Raw genomic sequence first — 18,243 nt, forward strand, 5'->3', positions numbered from 1 at the left:
AATGACTCAGCTTAATGATCCTATTGATCAGAGAAACTGTTTACGCAGAACAGAGAAAGGGGCACGATCACTTCAGCTGCTTAAGGAAACACAAGAGGTTTACCATTCACGATGAGATTTCTGAATTGTTTTCTCAACACAGCCGAGTTTCCATTGTAACCCTTGGTGCACAGCGCTACTCAAGGCCATGTCCAGATGTTCGGGGCCTGGGGTGCCAGGATGCTTTACCACTGCTCAGCTCACCTGGGAGTGCCCAGGGGATCCCGGAGAGGAAGTGCTCCCTTCTACAATGGAGAAATCTTGCAGACTCAGGAATAACTATTTACAGAATTTAATTATGTACAGGGCATAATTATAATATGTAAATGAATATTAAATTATATCAAAAGTTTGAAATACACTATTTACAATACAGCAAGGGTGAGTTTATACAAAAATAGCAGTTAATAACTATTTACACTTAAGAGATCATCAAGTTGATGGATACAAAGCTAATAACTGATACACTATGCTAAACAGTCGATATATTAATCCCCTAATTAATTATTCACAACGAATAAATGTTTCCCTGGGTTTATGCCCAATGGATGGAGGGAGAGGCAGTCCCTCACTCCTCTCATCCTGCACTTTAAGGGCTCCAGCTGTCTAGGACTACCCCACGTAGGCCCAGGCAACTCACAGTCTGCAGAAGCTGTTTTCACTCAAGACCCTTGCAAAACACAGATTCTTCCCTATACACCTCCCTACATGCTTGTGTCCTGCCTCTCCAAGCCCACACAGCTATTTACGCAATTAAACACACAGAGAAAGAACATGCTCTGCCCCTGCACCAGGCACACCCTGTGATCACTCAGGCTGTGTGCTATGGACACTAGCAACCATATGGTCCAGAAACCCCTCTCAGCCACGTGCCTTGAAACTTTCACTGTGTGCTCTGGCTGCACACCCTCAATCCCTTTTCCTGGGTTGTCCAGCGGGCAATTGGCATCCCACTCTCTAGGGCTCCCCAGGGCTATGTCCCCACCCAAAGGGAGTTGTGAAGCTGGCTAATGAACTCTGAGGGCTCGTTCTAGGGGTCTGCTCTCTCCTGCCTTGACCCTCAGGTGCTTCACTGGCCTCCTGTCTGCTCACAAAGGCTTCAGCATGCACCCGTGGGGTGGGACCATGCTGCAGGCTCTCCCCAACTGTCTTCATTCAGTGCACACCTCTTTCTACCACCCCCAGGCGGAGGGGAGACACCCGGGTTCAAGAGGAGTTGCCCAGCCAATCCCTGGGCTGGAATTTTCCACGGGCTCCCGAACCAATTTTTGAATCTTGAATCCCACTGCTGGGCATAGTACTGGATTACAAGTATGGCGTCCTGATTGGAACAAAATTGATCGTAGTTTTTCACAGATTGTTAGGGGCTGGAAGGGACTGTGCAGATCATCGGGTCCAGCCCCCCTGCTCTAGGCAGGAAGACAACTGGGGTCAGGTTACCCCAGTGAGGTGACTGTCCAGTCTCCCCTTGAAAACCTCCAGGGTAGGTGATTGCACCACCTCTGGAAGGAGTTTATTCCACAGTCTGGACACCCTGACTATGAAGGAGTTTTTCCTGGTGTTAAGCCTAAAGTGGCCTTCCATGTGTTTGTATCCATTTTTCCTGGTCTTCCCCAAGGGTGCCCTAGTGAGCAGTTGTTCACCGAGCTCCTGATGCACTCCTCTGATGTAGTGGTAAGCCAACTGCGGTCTCATCAGTACACAGTGGGAGTATCACTTCTTAGTCTTACACGTGATGCAGCGGTTGATGCATGCCAGTGTGTTATTTGCCCTGCTGACCACTGCCTTGCACTGCTGGCTCATATTAATGCGATGGTCAATCATTACCTCTAGGTCCCTTTCGGCCGTGGTGCAAGTCAAGCTGCCACCACTGAGCCTGTATGTATGTTGAGGGTTGTTTGCCCAGATGGAGCATCTTATACTTGGAAGTGTTAAACTTCATCTGGTTCCGGTCTGTACAACTCTCAAGCCTGTCCAGATCTGCCTGTATGTGCAACCTATCTTCCGGCATGACTACACTGCCCCATAACTTGGTGTCATCTGCGAGTTCCTGGTAAGGTGTCCCTGCTGGGACAATCTTTTTCAAGCATTCAGGCAGAGCTCAACATAGGACACTCTGAAGGCAAGTGCCCCTTAAACTGCTTATTACACCATGCACATTTATTTAAATCAAAATATTTCACTGGACCTTCTCGTGACACTCCTGTTACCTAACCAGCTCACTCTGTGAGAATATACAGATTTTAATTGTCAGCTTGGTATTATGTCTAGGTGAGATTTCAAGGGAGAGCTGACATCCTAATCTTGATGAGTTTTACTGAGCATAAGATAAAATAGTTTGTGCAATATTTTATTTTTATGGAGAACAAGAACCCAGTAAAAGTGGCACATACCAAAAGCAAGATTTTCAAATCAATGTGCATTGATGAAACTACCTCAAATCCAATGTACTGAACAAAATGACCATATACCACACACCGTGACCATGCATTATATGACCAGTGTTCTCTCCTACCCTTAATTCATGAATATTACTAAGCCATAAAAATGTAGATATCTTCTGATTTTGTCCAAACAGGAATCATAAATGTAGGACAAAGATCTTTCCTACCGATCTCTCATGTGCTCAGCCAAAATCCCATTAGGGCAGGCCAGGGATGGCTAGTGAGCTATGCAATGGTTATTTTAGTTTGTAACGAATACTTTTCTTAGCCTTTTGGACAGGCATTGTTTAATAAGAAAAATTAACTTTGAAGATTGCCCACCAAAGGATTTCCAGACTCAGAATTCTTTTTCACTCTCCGCCTATTTTGAACAGACATCTTGGAATCCTTGCTAGCTTAGCTGGTATGTAGAAGGGAAGCTCCTTTTGAAAGAAGAACATTTATCTTATTTTTTTCTCCCCTTTTACAGTGTAAATTTGTCTAAATTCTCTGTATTTGTACTCACTTATCAGCTAGTAATACTCCCACCTGGCCTGAAAACTCAGCCAGTCCAAACAAGAGAAAGAGAGTAATGTAAATACTTGTCATCAAGCTGAAGCTTCTACTATAAGCCAGAAAAAAGAAAAGCTCCTCAGTCAACCATTTCCTAGGAAATTTCTCACTACAGCAGATTGTGGTTAGCAGGCCCTTGTGATCACATGGTTCCCGTACAAAAGTGAAGCTCTATGCAAGAAAGATAGCAGATATTGAAGGAGCTTCATCTAGTCTCATGCATGGCAGTGGTCTCCAACCTTTTTATAGTGAAGATCACCTTTTGGAACTAAAGGTCACCCCAGGATCTATTGCCCCCCCGGCCACCCCCACTGCCAGTGCTCTTGGACTGCAGTATCCCAGACCCGACCAGACTGGGGCCTGATCCCACTTCTGTGCTGCACTGAGCCACTCCCACCCTGCAGCCAAAGGAAGATGGCATTGGGCCCTGGCCCAACAGGGTCTGGAAGTCTCTGCAGCCCAGGGGCAGTTGTGGGGAGAAGACTACTGCCACTGGGTGCAGCCCAGTGAAGGCCCCGGGGGCCTCTGTCCCCCCCCACTTGTGCTCGGGACAAGGCGGCTGCTGCAGGCTGCCCGCTGCGTCCTGAGCACAGGTAGGGGGGAGGCATGGGACTCCAGGGTCTCTGCTGTGCTGTGTCCAGTGGTGGGAGCCCCCCACTCCACGTGCCCCTAGATGACCAGATCTTCCCAGACCCAGTTGGGCCAGGGTTGCCCCCACATGAGTCCCCACTGCTGAGCAGAGCCACACCTGCACACTGCCAGCTGCAGCAGGACTTGAGGTGCAGTGGCAGCAGCCTCTGCTGCCTCCACCCCTGTAGAGATGGGGAGGGAGCCCCCCAGGCTCCCAGTCCTCCCACCATCTGGTCGGATTTGGGTCCCACTTACCTTCCCCTGCTCCTGGCTGGGCTGCATGGTCAGCCGCTCACTGTGGGGGCCTCAATTTGGCTCCTGCCCCTTCCCTCCCCTCCCCCACAGATTGACCTGCTGGGGCTGGGTGTGCATATGAGCACATGCCCAGCTGTCCCTGCAGCCCAGGATCTACCAAAAAAGGCTCCAGATTGGTGACCCCAGGTTGGTGACCACTGATGCATGGGAATTAAAGAAAGGCATTAGAAGCAGCAAGAGACAGGAAGGTAGCTATCAATCCATACTGGCTTCACTCTTCACCTTTTCCCGAGCAGCACGTGATGATGGGCCTGATATCAGTCTCTTTTTTCTTTCTGCATCTTTTAATGAGTTTGCAGGCTTAGGAAGCACTTGCTCACATCAGGGACATATATGTGTACTGGATTATAAACCCTAATGAATTTATAAAGCCAGCAGCTCTAAAAGATATACCTAAAACACAGGCTACATAGTATATCTTGTGCCTGGAAAGGACAATTGTGTCCTCAGCCCCTGCAAATGTTTAGTCCCATTGAACTTTAAATTTTAATATGAAAACATCTGGACTTATCTTACCCTTCACACTACTACCACCTTTGTTTTCCTTGTCAGACACACCATTGAATACAACTTAACCTAAATTTCTGTTTCCTGCCTCTACTTTTACGATATCCAGCAATAATGCAAGATGGTAAGAACTTAAAAGATATTGCAGTCTCAATTAAAAGTTAAGTAGGATTAAATTTGTGCAATAATGGAAGATCTCTACAATGTTTGCTTTGCCCAAGAAATATAACTTTGGTACTGTTTGCAACTCTCTTGCAGGGTATTATTTAGTGTACAATTTTAGCACAAAACCAGGAAAGTTATTTTTAAGAACCATGTTTGGAAATTTTCTTTGCATGTCTCACAAAACTAACAATAGTTGCTTGCTTGCTTGAGATCTGCTCTGCTCATCTTTGTCACTGTGTGCAGTTCCCTGCAAAGTCTGGAAACTCTGAACTAATCATTCTGTAAGCTTGACTTTTTCAGAAAGCTAGAACAGCTCCTCTGTTTACTTTTTTTTAAAGCGTGTGTGCACATTCAAACTTCTGCTCAGACTTTCTTGCATATTAAAAAATGCCTTCTATGGATCTGGCACTCCCTATTTCAATTAATCTATGGCAGGACTGTTCTCTTTCCATCTCTGTTCTTCAATGAAGTTTTCAGTCCTTCTGAGTAAATAAAGCAGGTATAGATTTTAGAAGCTTCTCCTAGGACTTGGATCTTTAATAACTCTAAACAGCAGCACTTTCTAATAGGTTAGCTGCATGCAAAATAAGTTGATCTTCTTGGCTGCTTACAGACTTTTAAAAAACCCACAAAAAATAAAACAAACCATGCTTTACTGGAAGAATCAGTGCGTTATTTTGACCCAGCTCCACAGCATCTGCATAGATTGGGTGCTTTAGTGGGCCTTTTTTGGCGCTTCTATTGAATAGCTATTCAAGTGCCAAAAAGTGCCAAAAAGCCCCACTGAAGCGCCCAATCTATACAAAGGTTGGATGAGCTGGGTCAAACTAACAAGATGTGGTGAAATCTGTATAGTATTTAACTGTTAAGCAGATTCACTTGCTAGTCTAGCTGCTGCTAAACAGTTACATACTATACAGATACCACCCCCCACACTTCATTCTACCTGTCAAAAACAAGGTGCATATTACATTCTTGGCTGTGTTTTTTATGTGAGAAAATACAGTAATCATGTAAATTACTCACTCTCATCTGCTTGAAGATCAATATAAGCTATATTAGTTTAGCCAAACTTATATTAAAGAATATTACTTACATGTTAATGGAGTATAACAAGGCACGAAGCAGGAAAAACTAGCATAAAGATTTAAGATACAATATTCTGCTTTAATTTAAACTCTCCTGTTCTTTCAGCCCACCCCTCAAACTGTTACAATTCATAAGAATTTGGGCCCAAATCATTTCTGAACAACTTAAATTCAGCACCAAAGTAGTAATGTGTCTCACAAGCATAATCTTTGCATAACTGTGGAACCATAATGCTCCATAAACAGTGCCAAAAATTTCTGCTCTATAGGGCAAATTCTGCTGGAAAGCTCTGCTCCACCTCTGTAGCTGACAGCAAAATTAAGACAAGCAGTACTGGGAAGCTTAAAACTAGTCAAAATATATTGTACAGCAGAACAGGGTGAGTGTAAAAAATTTTGATTCTATACTTGACAACTACATTAAATGATGGGTGATATTTGTTTACTCAGTGCTACAAAGTGAAAATTGTCTTTTACAAGCCATTATCAGCATTATCTTTAGATTATGGATTGTATAGGATGGTTTGGATAGTGATGATCCTGCCTCAGGCAGAGGACCTCCGGAGGTCTTTTCTAGCTCTACCACTCTATTTTTCTATGAATGACAGATAAAATGGCCATGGATAAGAGCTACAAATGGCATCGTTCATCAGCTTAGTTTTGATTGTGAGTTTTGTATATTGTTCCAGACTCACGTGGAGAGCTTACTGAAAGTGGTGGCAGCCTTTATAATGTGCACATTTAGCTTTTTACCCAGTGATCGGTTGTTGCTTACTGTGGATCCAACGTAGCAGAACTTGTTCACTGCCTCCAGGTATTTTCTCAAGGCTGATAGATGATGAGTGGTGAACACCCTGTCCTAGGACCACAGTCTTCTTAACGCTGATGGGCAAGACAAACTTATGCAAACAGCGAGAGGCAATACATGACTGTTTGTACCTTCTTCATGGGTGGTGAGTATGACATAGTCAGCAAAATACCTTAGTATGGGCCTCACTTTTTTGTCTTGGCCTTTATATGTGATAGATTGTAAAGTTTGCCATCTGATCTTGTGTGAAGGTATATGCCTTTCTCCAAGCCATCAAAAGTATAATGCTAAAGAAGAAGATCCCAAAGACTGAAGATGCCAGAACACAACTCTAAATTTTCTCTCAAACCGGTCAGAGGTTGACCGATCAAACACAGCTGTGGCCTGCATGTTTTCATGGAAGGAGCATATCATACTGAGTAATGTTGGGGGGTATCCAATCTTTACCAAGACCTTGAACAAACCTGCTCTGCTGACAGTGTCAAAGGCTTTAGTCAGGTCAACAAATACTATGTACAGTGGCTTATTTTGTTCTCTTCACTTTTCTTATAGTTGGGATAAGGAGAATATCATGTTCACTATTGATCTCCCTGCTTTGAATCACACCGTGATTCCGAGTGGATGCATTCAGCAAGTTGTTGCAAGCATTTCAGGATGACTCTGACAATTTGCCTGTGATGCTGAGGAGGGAGATGCCCCTGTAGTTGTTGCAGTGCTCCTTGCGTCTTTTTTTCTTGTAGAGAGTGATGATGCATGTCTTGGGGGACTTGACCTTCCTTCTAGCAGCACACTAGGATTCAATGAAGATGTGACAGCAGGCTAATCTTCCTGCACTTGAGAACTTTAGTTGAGATGCCATCCTCCCCTGGTGTTTTTCTACTTGCTAGAGCATCTACAGTATTGCTAAGTTCTTTGGCTGTAGCTTTTGTTTAGCTGTGCCAACCCTTAGAGTTGGAAGTTGATCCAGTGCCTCTTATGAAATGTCTGTTTCATGGCAGTAAAGCTCTAATGTTCGACCCAGCGTGCCATCTGCTTGTTCTTATCAGTGATTTTTACTTTGCTATATCAAGACTTAAGGGGGGGCAACTTTAATGTCAGTTGGGCCAAGGCCCTTCTTCATGCCTTCATACGTAACTCACAGGTTTCCTGTGTCTAAGGCAAATTGTATCTTTTGATATAGGTTAGCCCAGTACTAATTTGCACAGCATCTGGCAGTTTTCTATACCACTGCCCTGAGATTCTTCATCTTAGCCTTCAGGGATCTTCAGCCTGGCTTTGAAAGTTTCTGTTGGATTCTGGTTGTGTTTCAGGTAGGTTGTGTCCTTGGCCTCAACAAGCAGTAGCATCTGTTCTAAGCGTGCTTTAAACAAGTCTTTATTTGACAATTTAGTTTTTACAAATACTTCTGTGGCTTTTTCCTGGATGACTGTTCTTAGTCCATTCCAAGTTCCTTCAGCATTTACAGTTGTTTCTTTTGTAGAGATAGCAAGCTCAAAGGTCCTTTGCAAGTTGAGGCACTTGCTTTGGCCTTTTGTGCTGTTTATATTAATTCTTGGCTGACCTGTGCTTGGCTCTATGCAGATTCTTTGGTATCACTTCCACTTTGCTGACAAGAGAGCAGTTTGTGTCACAATCTGCAGTACGACAAGGGCAGGTGTGTAGCGCACTGGGCAGATCTTTCCTCCTGGTGATCATGAGGTCTCATTGATGCCAGCAGCCAGACCATGGGTGTCTCCATGATATTGTTTGATGTTCTGCCCACATAGTAGGTGCTGGTGATACACAGGTGGCTTAAGGTGCAGAATTCGAGAAGACGTTGACCATTTTCATTCATTTTCCTGATGCCATGGACTAAGTATAGATAGTTAAAAGCCCAAGGCTGAATCGATTCAGTCTTTGCACGTTAGTCTAAACTGCAGAGATTAAGGTGAGAAAGAACTGGACACACATTAACTTTTGATTCAGGAAATGAAGCCACATGCCTGCATTGGTTCAGGCCAGAAGCTGGGGCAGGATTCCTACAGCACACCTCTCTGGCAGGTAGGCAAGATGCTCTGTGTGTTCACTTTCTCTTCCTGCTACCCCTGAGGTCTCTGGGATTTGCAGTCCAGAATTACAGCAGCAGGACTCTCCAGGGCTGCTCATTACTTCCTCTTCCTGGTTCCAGGTGCCTCTAGGATTTGTACTCCACAGTCACAGCCAGCAGTAAGTTTCAGGAAGTTTAGCAGCATGCAGCTTTGTACTTGGGGTTTGAGGCCCCCTCCCTGGCCCCAGACATGGTTTGCTGGGGTGGGGGTGGGGATTCCCTGCCTCCCCTCCGCCCCCCACAATGCTTATCTGCTAGAGCAGACAGCGCATCCCAGGCCAGGGCTGGAAAGCATGCTGGGGGACCGTGGTTTAACTAGAACCAGGAAGGAGTCTGCGGCAGAAGTTTCATAAACTGGTTTGCCTCAAGTCTGATACTACATTCAACCAGGTTTATCTTAAACCAGTTTCAGCCATTTTGAAACTGGTTTATGTGCAGAATTTCTGTTCTCTTACAGGTTTAAACCAGTTTCTAATGACTTAAATTGGTTTGTGTGTAAATTCTGTCCCTAGCCCTGATGTCCAGGTAGGTTGGCCAAAAGTTGTGATGTGTACTTACTCGAGTACTGAAGTCCCTTAGGAGGAGGAGCCTCTCGTTTGATGGCAGGTGCTCAATTACTTAGTAGAAAATATTGTAGAAGTTATCTTATCATCTGAACTTGGCTGTAAAGTTGGTGCACAGGTGCTAATGATGTCCGTCAGTTGACTATTACATGCCCTTATAGCATTACAAAAAGTGAGTGTTCAGATGTGTACATCGTCTGTAGTCAGCAAAGATACCAGATTTGTCACAACAATTTTCCTCTTTCAAAGAGGAACTTTTTGTAGTACATATACAATGTCTCCCTACATACAAGGGGTCTTTAGTAACTCCAGCATCCCACAGACTTCTGCTCTCCATGCCCCGCTCCAAGGAGGAGTGAGGGAGAGTGGATGGCTTCCTCGCAACCTGCTGTGGCAAGCTGTTAAAGAAGCCTTCCAGCACCTTGCTGTTGGGTTCAGGGAGAGCACTAGCAAGAGCTTGTGCTCTGGCAATGGAGGCATTGGCGAAAACAATTGCTATCATGGCAGCTTTTCCCATGGGAGACTTGGCAGCTCCTCCTGCTACTGCATCCCCTGTGGGAACACCTGAAAGACCCCATGTTCCTGCAGTGGTAGTAACAGCAGGAAGAACTGCCATCCCAGTGTTCCTGTGGTAGCAAAGAACTGCTGATCACTGATGACTGCTGGAGAGGGCAGGCTGTCAGTAAGTGATGAGGCTCACTAACAGGTTCCCTTCAGGGTAGCTGGGGAGGAACAAAAGAACAGCCCCTTACAGTCCCTGGCTCACAAGAGTGAGCCTTTGCGGTGACTTTGTAGTGCTCCAGCCATAGGTCGGGAATGTCTGTGCACCCCTGTAGCTCTCTAGGCACTTTATAGAACTACAAATGAGTGTCTGTCCACAACCATTGGGTTTCTTTTAGAATGGCACCCAATGAGCTTTGACACTTATGTCATAAAAGGGTTGTCAAGAACAGTTTTATTGAGGTGAACTGACTGTGAACAGATGCAATGCACTGTGATGAAAAAATGATGCGACAGTTTACAGTACATTACATGAACTTCAGTAGCAATACCAGGCACAAATTTGTCTGCATTTCTGATTGTGCTCTAGTTTTATTGTATCAAGTAGGCAAGGTTTACCACTGAACAGGGGAGAATAGTGCTAACTTTGCTTAGTTACCTTGTGGCAAACATTACAAATGCCTTGTGTCCACCTACGATTCTTATCATATATTAATGATATTACTGGGGGGAAAAAAAATCAACTTTGTATCACCAAAGACAGGCTTGTGGCAAAGACCCACTGAAGTGGATGCACTGATGAATCAAGCAAACACAGATGCTCAGAAAAGTTCCAGGCAGTCACAGCATGCTTGCTTTTGTGCCCTGGACATATTTCCATACGGGAAGGAGGAGAAAGGGAGGAGGGGGAGACAAAGCTCTTCACATTGTGCAGATTTTTCATCATAAACAAGCAATATTGCTAATGTGACAGCAGCATTATAGCATGGCCTTTTTCCCCCTCAACACTTATGACTACTACTAGACAAACATCCCACCATATGTAGAACAGATATGATAAGGAAACACATAGGGATGTCACAGGTAAAATAGTTAATCGTTTAACTGATCAGCTCAGTGATAACCAATTCTAGCTTACTGGTTATCATTTAGCCTGGGGCCTAGTGCAGTCTGGGAAGCCAGGGAAGCCTATGGTGCTCCAGTAAGAACTGGAAGGGAGGGAGGGAGAGAGGAACAGAGGAGCGGGGGAGAGGAGAGGTGATTAATACCTAATAGCTAGGCTACTGGGTGAGAGGGGAGGGGAAGGGTTGCTTGCTCCTTCCCTCACAGTGTGTCAGCAGCTGCAGCAGGCTGGTAAAGCCTTTTACTGGCTGCTGCCTGCCTCCTCTTTGCCCCTCTCCTGTGCTGCTGCAGCTGGCTCTAGGAAGCCTTGTGCTGATGGCTGCAGCCTCTTGCTGGCTGCTACCTCACCAGGCTGCCTTCCTGGTGGGCCTGCTCTGTCCCCTGCTCTGCACGCTGCTTGGGGCAGGTGGGGCAGGGCAGGTGCTGGCCTCAGGTTCTGCACCCCCTGCTTCCTGCCTTTGCACAGCCATGGACTGGAACCCAGCACTGCCACACGCATCCCCATTCCTGTGCTTGGCTGATTAATCGTTTAACCCGTTGTAATTACAACAGCTTAAACAAATTCATTTAAACTGGTATTCATATCCCTAGCAACATTACATTTGCCTTTCCCCACCCCTGTTTGGACAAAGAGCAGATGGACAAACTTCCTTTCCTTTAGAGCAGGGGTAGGCAATTATTTCGGGTGGAGGGCTGCTTATTGAGTTTTGGCAAGCCATTGAGGGCCACATGGCAGGCAGACGGGCAGATAAATATTGATTTTCTAAATTTTTGGGGGGCCCTGTGGGCTGGATAGAATGGCCTGGCAGGCTGCATCCGGTTTGTGGGCCACATTTTGCCCGCCCCTGCTTTAGAGAAAGGGATGGCAACCAATAGATTGTAGAGCCATTTTATCCAGACCATGAATTCTGCACAGCGGGGACAAGGAGTGAAACTAGGACAAGGGTGGGCAAAATCTGGCCCATGGATCAAATCCAGCCCGCAGCTGCCTCCATGGTGCTCTGCATGGGGCTGAGCCTCACCTGCTCCCACTCAGGGCAACCTATGCCATACTCTCACCAGCACCCACCCCATGCCTGCCAACGGCACTGCCCTGACCCCAGCCAGAGTGCACAGCTTCCTGGCAGGGCTGCTTTTGCTGCTGTAGCAGCCATCCGGGTACTGCTCATTGCCCCCTGCCTCCAGCAGCTCCTCTTCCTCCCAGCACCACACCACCCAGGGAAGCTCTGCTGCCCACACCCTCTCCCCCCACTTCTTTCCCTCTCCCGCCCCTTCCACCCCGCTCTCCATCCAAGACCCTAGTGTGTGGGCAGACCCCCACAAACACCACACAGCCCAACCCACCTCCCCTGCCCTCCCCGCAATTTACAAGAGTAAGACTTTATTTTGAGCTATTATGCAATCTCTTCTATATATACTACTCAAAAAAACCCATAAATCAGGACAAAAATTACCTTCTGAAATAGAATTAAAATATGTTATAGTAGACGCTTGATTTTTAGTATATGGTTTATTTTTTATCTCTAATTTGTTAAATATCTAAAGATTTTGTGTGTGCAGCCCTCATCAAAAACCCATTCAGTGGACTGCCAGCTGAAATTATTCCCCACCCCTGCTGTCGGGGGTCAGGAAGGGGGAACAGTAATCATGTCAGCTTGGGCTAGGCTGGAAGGGGCCTGCGCTCAGTGCTAAATTCTGTTAAAACAGCCCCTGCTTCAAAATATTGCCAACCCCTGGATTGGGTGCTCAGTGGCTGCTGCTAGTAGTAATGTATTCATCTCTTGAAAACTGCATGGCCCTATTTTTAGAAGATGTGTTTTTGTTCTTCGGCAAAGGTTGAGGGTAAGGTCAATGCTCTAGCCCTTGCCTTGGACTCCAAGAGGGCATAAAGGTGGGAGTTCCTGGGCAGGACAGGAGACCTGGAGTCCAAATCTTTGAAAAGAAACTACCTCATTACAGCTCTGTTTCTAACTTGAACAGCAAGTTAGACAAAGAGGTCCCAATTAGCTGTATGTTCTTCAATGTGAGAGACTTTATGAAAATTCAGAATGGGCTATAGAGGAGATCATTATTTCTTCAGTGATGCATAGGAATATCCTATTAGATAAATACTTGTTCTCAAGCTGTATCTGTGCTTTCTTTATTTGAACCCTCCTTTTCATTTGGTGAGATTTACATAAAACTGACCCATTTATAAACTGCCCTGGCTGGAAACTCAATAATCCACCTAACTGTGGAAACAATTTATCCAAATTTAATGAGTTTTACCAAGTGCTGTGTCACCAAGCAAGTTAGGAAAAGTGTGATTAGGATGCTGCCCCATGGTAGGAGATCCATTGCTTTGAAACACTGGCACATTTAAGGAGCTACAGAAGTGGAGAAAAGATATAGTTGGGGCACAGCCAGTGAGAAAAGACTGTATGATTAAGATGAATCAGGTTCTGAGGGTTTTGGTAGGGCATCCCAGTTTGGAAACATTAATCTTAATTTTTTTCAGCTTGATTAGAAGCCCCTTGGGCGAGAAGCTAATTGAAAAATCCCACCACAGAAATAAAATCAAATGGAAAATAAGGCACACATACTTACCAATAAGAATAATTAATCAGTCTTGGTGGGGATATAGTAGATTCTTTATCATCAACCTGATGTCAAGAAGAAACTGATTTCTTTCTAAGAGATCTTTCTAATTCACACGTTACTGGGACCAATGCATGAAATACTGAGTGAAATTATATTGCCTGAATCACGGCTGTTTAACTTGTGGGTTCCCCACCTTTGCAGACAGCTTACTCCCTCTCCCCCCACACTTCTGCATGCAGAGCACAGACAACAGACTCCCCGCTTGCCAATCCTCCTCCCACCATGCTGCCCTGCCCCCAGGAGAGGGGCAGGAAGCAGAGCTGGAAGAGAGAAGGGGAGCTCAAAGCCCCCAGCAACAGAAGGAGTGTTTGTGAGGTGGGAATGCTATGGTCACATATTAACCCTTCATGGGCCACATGTGGCCAGCAGACTGCCAGTGAGACGTCTCTGGCCTACATGCTGAAAAAGTAGTCTGATCTCTTGCATAATGGTCCTTTAAAACTAACAAACAAGACTTTGCAAGAAATACGTGCTTCTACTATAGTTCCTTAAGCCACTGCATTCATCTTTTCCTCTCACTCTCTAGAATACAAATACTAAAACCAATTTGCAGTTTTACTTAGACACTATGTACACCGACTGAACACTCTTGAGCAAGTTTTTCTCAACAAGAAAAAGCAAAAGAAACAAAATCAGACACTATGGGGATACTTAATAAGAAGCACTATCCTGCATTTTTTCTGTTAAATTATTTGGGGCAACCTCAAAAAATAAAGCTAAGAACTAGCACTATTTTTTTTCCTGTCAAGGGTGTTTGAAGAGGTTTTCTCATTCAGATCTATGGTTTAAATAATAACAACAGTAGCCTACAGTACTTCATCGCTACACAGTCCCTTCCTTCAGAGGACGTTAATGCATTTTATATGGAAAAGTAAACAGAGTTGTCACCATTTTATATACTGGGAATCTGATACACAGTTCAAACTGGACAGTGGCCCTTTCACATCAACTTAAACCGTGGCTCTACTCTGAAAAGTGACTACACAAATACATCACTGTTTTACTTAACAGTTTTGCTTTTTATATATTAACCGTGTAGGACCATAAAAAAGGTAACAGAGAAAGAGGGAGGTTGGGAGAAGTGGGGGAGAGGAAAGTTTTTTTGGACATTTTAAACCTTTATTACACAAATATTAGAAGCTAGTAGTGAAAGTACAAAGGTACGTGGTCCTCCCAGGGGCCAAGTGTGAAACACTTGTCAGCAATAGGATCTGGGGGTCATCATTGAGATCTGGGGGTCATCATTGACTCCAAGATGAACATGGGCCAGCAGTGTGGAGAGGCAGTCAGGAAGGCCAACCGCACCTTGTCATGCATCCACAGATGCATCTCGAGCAGGTCCAAAGACGTGATCCTCCCCCTCTATGCGGCACTGGTCAGGCCGCAGTTGGAGTACTGCGTCCAGTTCTGGGCGCCACACTTCAAGAGGGATGTGGACAGCGTGGAGAGGGTCCGGAAGAGGGCCACTCATATGATCAGGGGACAGCAGGGCAGGCCCTATGAGGAGAGGCTGCGGGACCTGAACCTGTTCAGCCTCCAAAAGAGAAGGCTGAGGGGGGATCTTGTGGCCTGTTATAAACTAGTCAGGGGGGATCAGCAGGCATTGGGGGAGTCACTGTTCCCCCGAGCACCGCCAGGAGTGACCAGGAATAACGGTCACAAGCTGGCAGAGGGTAGGTTTAGGTTAGATATCAGGAGGCGCTACTTCACGGTCAGGGCGGCTAGGGTCTGGAACCAGCTTCCAAGAGAGGTGGTGCAGGCTCCTACCCGGGGGGTGTTTAAGAGGAGGTTAGATGAACATCTTGCTGGGGTCATTTGACCCCAGTATTCTTTCCTGCCATGGCAGGGGGTCGGACTAGACGATCTGCTCAGGTCCCTTCCGACCCTAGAAACTATGAAACTATGAAATAGAAAACACCATGTCACTGGAGACAAACTTCCTCCACCATGACTCTTGTGGGGCTACACATGTAGGAACAGCTGTCTTCTACCCTTGATGGCCCAGTGCAACACAAAACTGATCCACATTTTGTTGCAAGGTAAAGTATCCAAATTCAAAAGTGACATGCTGAGATCAGGAAGCCAGAAGTTGGAAGGAGTCATTGGAGGCAAAGAGAGAGGAGATGGACTGTATTCCTTTTACAGCAGGTACAATAATTGTTTTGTAGAGTTCCAATCTGTTATATTTATAACAATAATAAAGAATGAATTCTGCCAGCAGACACTTTATTACCATATTACTTGAATATAAGATGACCCCAAATAGAAGATGACCCTCCCCAGTAATTAGGTTCTATATATGGATTGGTAGAGAGCAGCAAGGTTGCACAAAAGGCAGCCCTCTTGGGCAATCAGCAGTGGACAGAAGAGGGGGAGGCTGCCATCTTGGCTGCTCTCCTTCATGCCAGTGGCTCCTCCCCACAACCTGCACTGGCCACTGGCTCCCACTAAGGCGCAAGCTTTTTATTTTTAGTAAGTTTCTTTTCCCAGCAATTCTGTGCAAAATTACAGAAAACGCTGTTTTTCGTGGTGTTTGTGGAAATCACCATTTTTTGTGGTTTCAGCAATAGTTACAAAATTGCAATTTGAGTAGGGCCTTAATTCATAGTTAAAGAAGTCCAAACATATTAAGGTAGAAGACGGCACAGCACTAAATTAACTTTAAACAAGTTAAACATAATGGAGGACTCTTTGCACTGTGCCCCTGAAATGATCCATATGCCAGGGTTTAGGGGGTATTTAGTACAGGTCTTTTTCCCACAAGGCTGTTATGGCCAACAAAGAAAATGCTCTGAAAACCATGCACAGTTAGATCACACTGGAGAATCTGGCCATAATTCTTTCATACAGTCATCTACTGCAAACCACTGTGCAACAGGAAAGATGGTTTATTTCATGTCTGGCTCTTACTAAACTATCGTGCAGGGACAAAAATTTTGCAACAATATCCTTCAATTTGCTAGGATGCTATTTGACTTAAGAAATGTCATTTCCACCTTCAGCTTTCTCTCTCCTCATGTTCAGCCAGTGCCAACAAACTGCAAAAACTGTATCCAAAATTCTGCCAGTACCATTTTGACAATTAAATTATCTGTTGATGTGCAAGCAGAATGATAATTATGCATCATTAATGACTGGCTCTGGCACAGAGCTATTTGAGGAGGATCTTGACCTCTCTGCTGATGATTTGCACAAAGCAATATTCACTACCTAACTCCTAGTGTAATCCATAACTGGTACTTATGCTACAGAAATGAATTTCACCCTAAATGAAAAAAGGAAATACTGTACAGCTCTTACCATGACTGCTTCTGTACAGTTCAGGTAGGCTATTGATCTGCTGGCCTGATGGAGTCACTTGATGGTAATATGGAGGAGATTTCACTGTAAGAGAAGAAAAAACAACCATTGTTCTATAAATCTGGGATATTAAAAGCAGCATATCGGAAACATCATAAATGATGCAGATGTTTACTCACCATATGGTGTCTCAGGTGACAGTGGAAAAGCTGGGGTAGGTGGGACAGGTTCATTACCATTTTTGGTTGGAGAGAAGATTTCACAATCAACCTCATCAAGGCCTTCTTGATAACGTGCCACACATTTCTGGAAGAGAAATAGAGTAGTAAAACAACTGTGTATTGAACCTTATGTCACTACTGTGCAGCATGCCATTTTTCACCAGATTATACAAACTTTCAGATTATTTGATCAATTTTTCTAATGAGAAGATGTTCATGCACGTATACATACCTACCACCCACACACAGAGAAAAAGAGAGAGATGCCATTCAACCTCTACGACTTTGTCTGATTCATGCAATTCATAGTTTCATAGTTTCTAGGGTCGGAAAGGACCTGAGCAGATCATCTAGTCCGACCCCCTGCCATGGCAGGAAAGAATACTGGGGTCAAACGACCCCAGCAAGGTGTTCATCTAACCTCCTCTTAAAAACCCCCAGGGTAGGAGCCTGCACCACTTCTCTTGGAAGTTGGTTCCAGTCCCTAGCCGCCCTGAACGTGAAGTAGTGCCTCCTGATATCTAACCTAAACCTACCCTCTGCCAGCTTGTGACCGTTATTCCTGGTCACTCCTGGCGGTGCTCAGGGGAACAGTGACTCCCCCAATGCCTGCTGATCCCCCCTGACCAATTTATAACAGGCCACAAGATCCCCGCTCAGCCTTCTCTTTTGGAGGCTGAACAGGTTCAGGTCCCGTAGCCTGTCCTCATAGGGCCTGCCCTGTTGTCCCCTGATCATGCGAGTGGCCCTCCTCTGGACCCTCTCCACGCTGTCCACATCCCTCTTGAAGTGCGGCGCCCAGAACTGGAGGCAGTACTCCAACTGTGGCCTGACCAGTGCCGCATAGAGGGGGAGGATCACGTCTTTGGACCTGCTCGAGATGCATCTGTGGATGCATGACAAGGTGCAGTTGGCTTTCCTAACTGCCTCCCCACACTGCCGGCCCATGTTCATCTTGGAGTCAATGATGACCCCAAGATCCTTTTCCGCCTCCGTGCTGACAAGAGGGGAGTTCCCCAACCTGTAGGTATGGTGCCGGTTGTTCCTCCCCAGGTGCATCACCTTGCACTTGTCTGTGTTGAAACCCATCCTATTCTCGTCCGCCCACCCTTGTAACCTGTCTAGGTCTGATTGTAGCCTGTTGCATCCTTCCAGTGTGCCCACGTCCCCCCACATCTTAGTGTCATCAGCAAATTTGAACAGGGTGCTTTTTACCCCCTCGTCCAAATCACTGATGAAGATGTTGAACAGTGCGGGCCCGA

The 18,243-nt window shown here is 45.5% G+C and overlaps 1 protein-coding gene across 16 annotated transcripts in view; it reads right to left on the reverse strand.

Annotated features, from left to right (window-relative positions):
* TNS3 (tensin 3) overlaps nt 1-18,243 on the reverse strand; it is a 505,358-nt gene that overhangs the window by 63,704 nt on the left and 423,411 nt on the right. For all 16 annotated transcript variants that reach the window (XM_090049504.1, XM_090049500.1, XM_090049503.1 and 13 more), the window contains 2 exons: nt 16,940-17,066; nt 16,761-16,844 (listed from right to left, as the gene is read on the reverse strand). In XM_090049504.1, coding sequence (XP_089905630.1) covers nt 16,761-16,844; nt 16,940-17,066 — 211 coding nt within the window. The remainder of the gene's footprint in view (nt 1-16,760; nt 16,845-16,939; nt 17,067-18,243) is intronic.

Source organism: Crocodylus siamensis, chromosome 5, assembly GCF_052110815.1.
Source record: "Crocodylus siamensis isolate JL-2025a chromosome 5, ASM5211081v1, whole genome shotgun sequence".
Lineage (NCBI taxonomy): Eukaryota > Metazoa > Chordata > Crocodylia > Crocodylidae > Crocodylus > Crocodylus siamensis.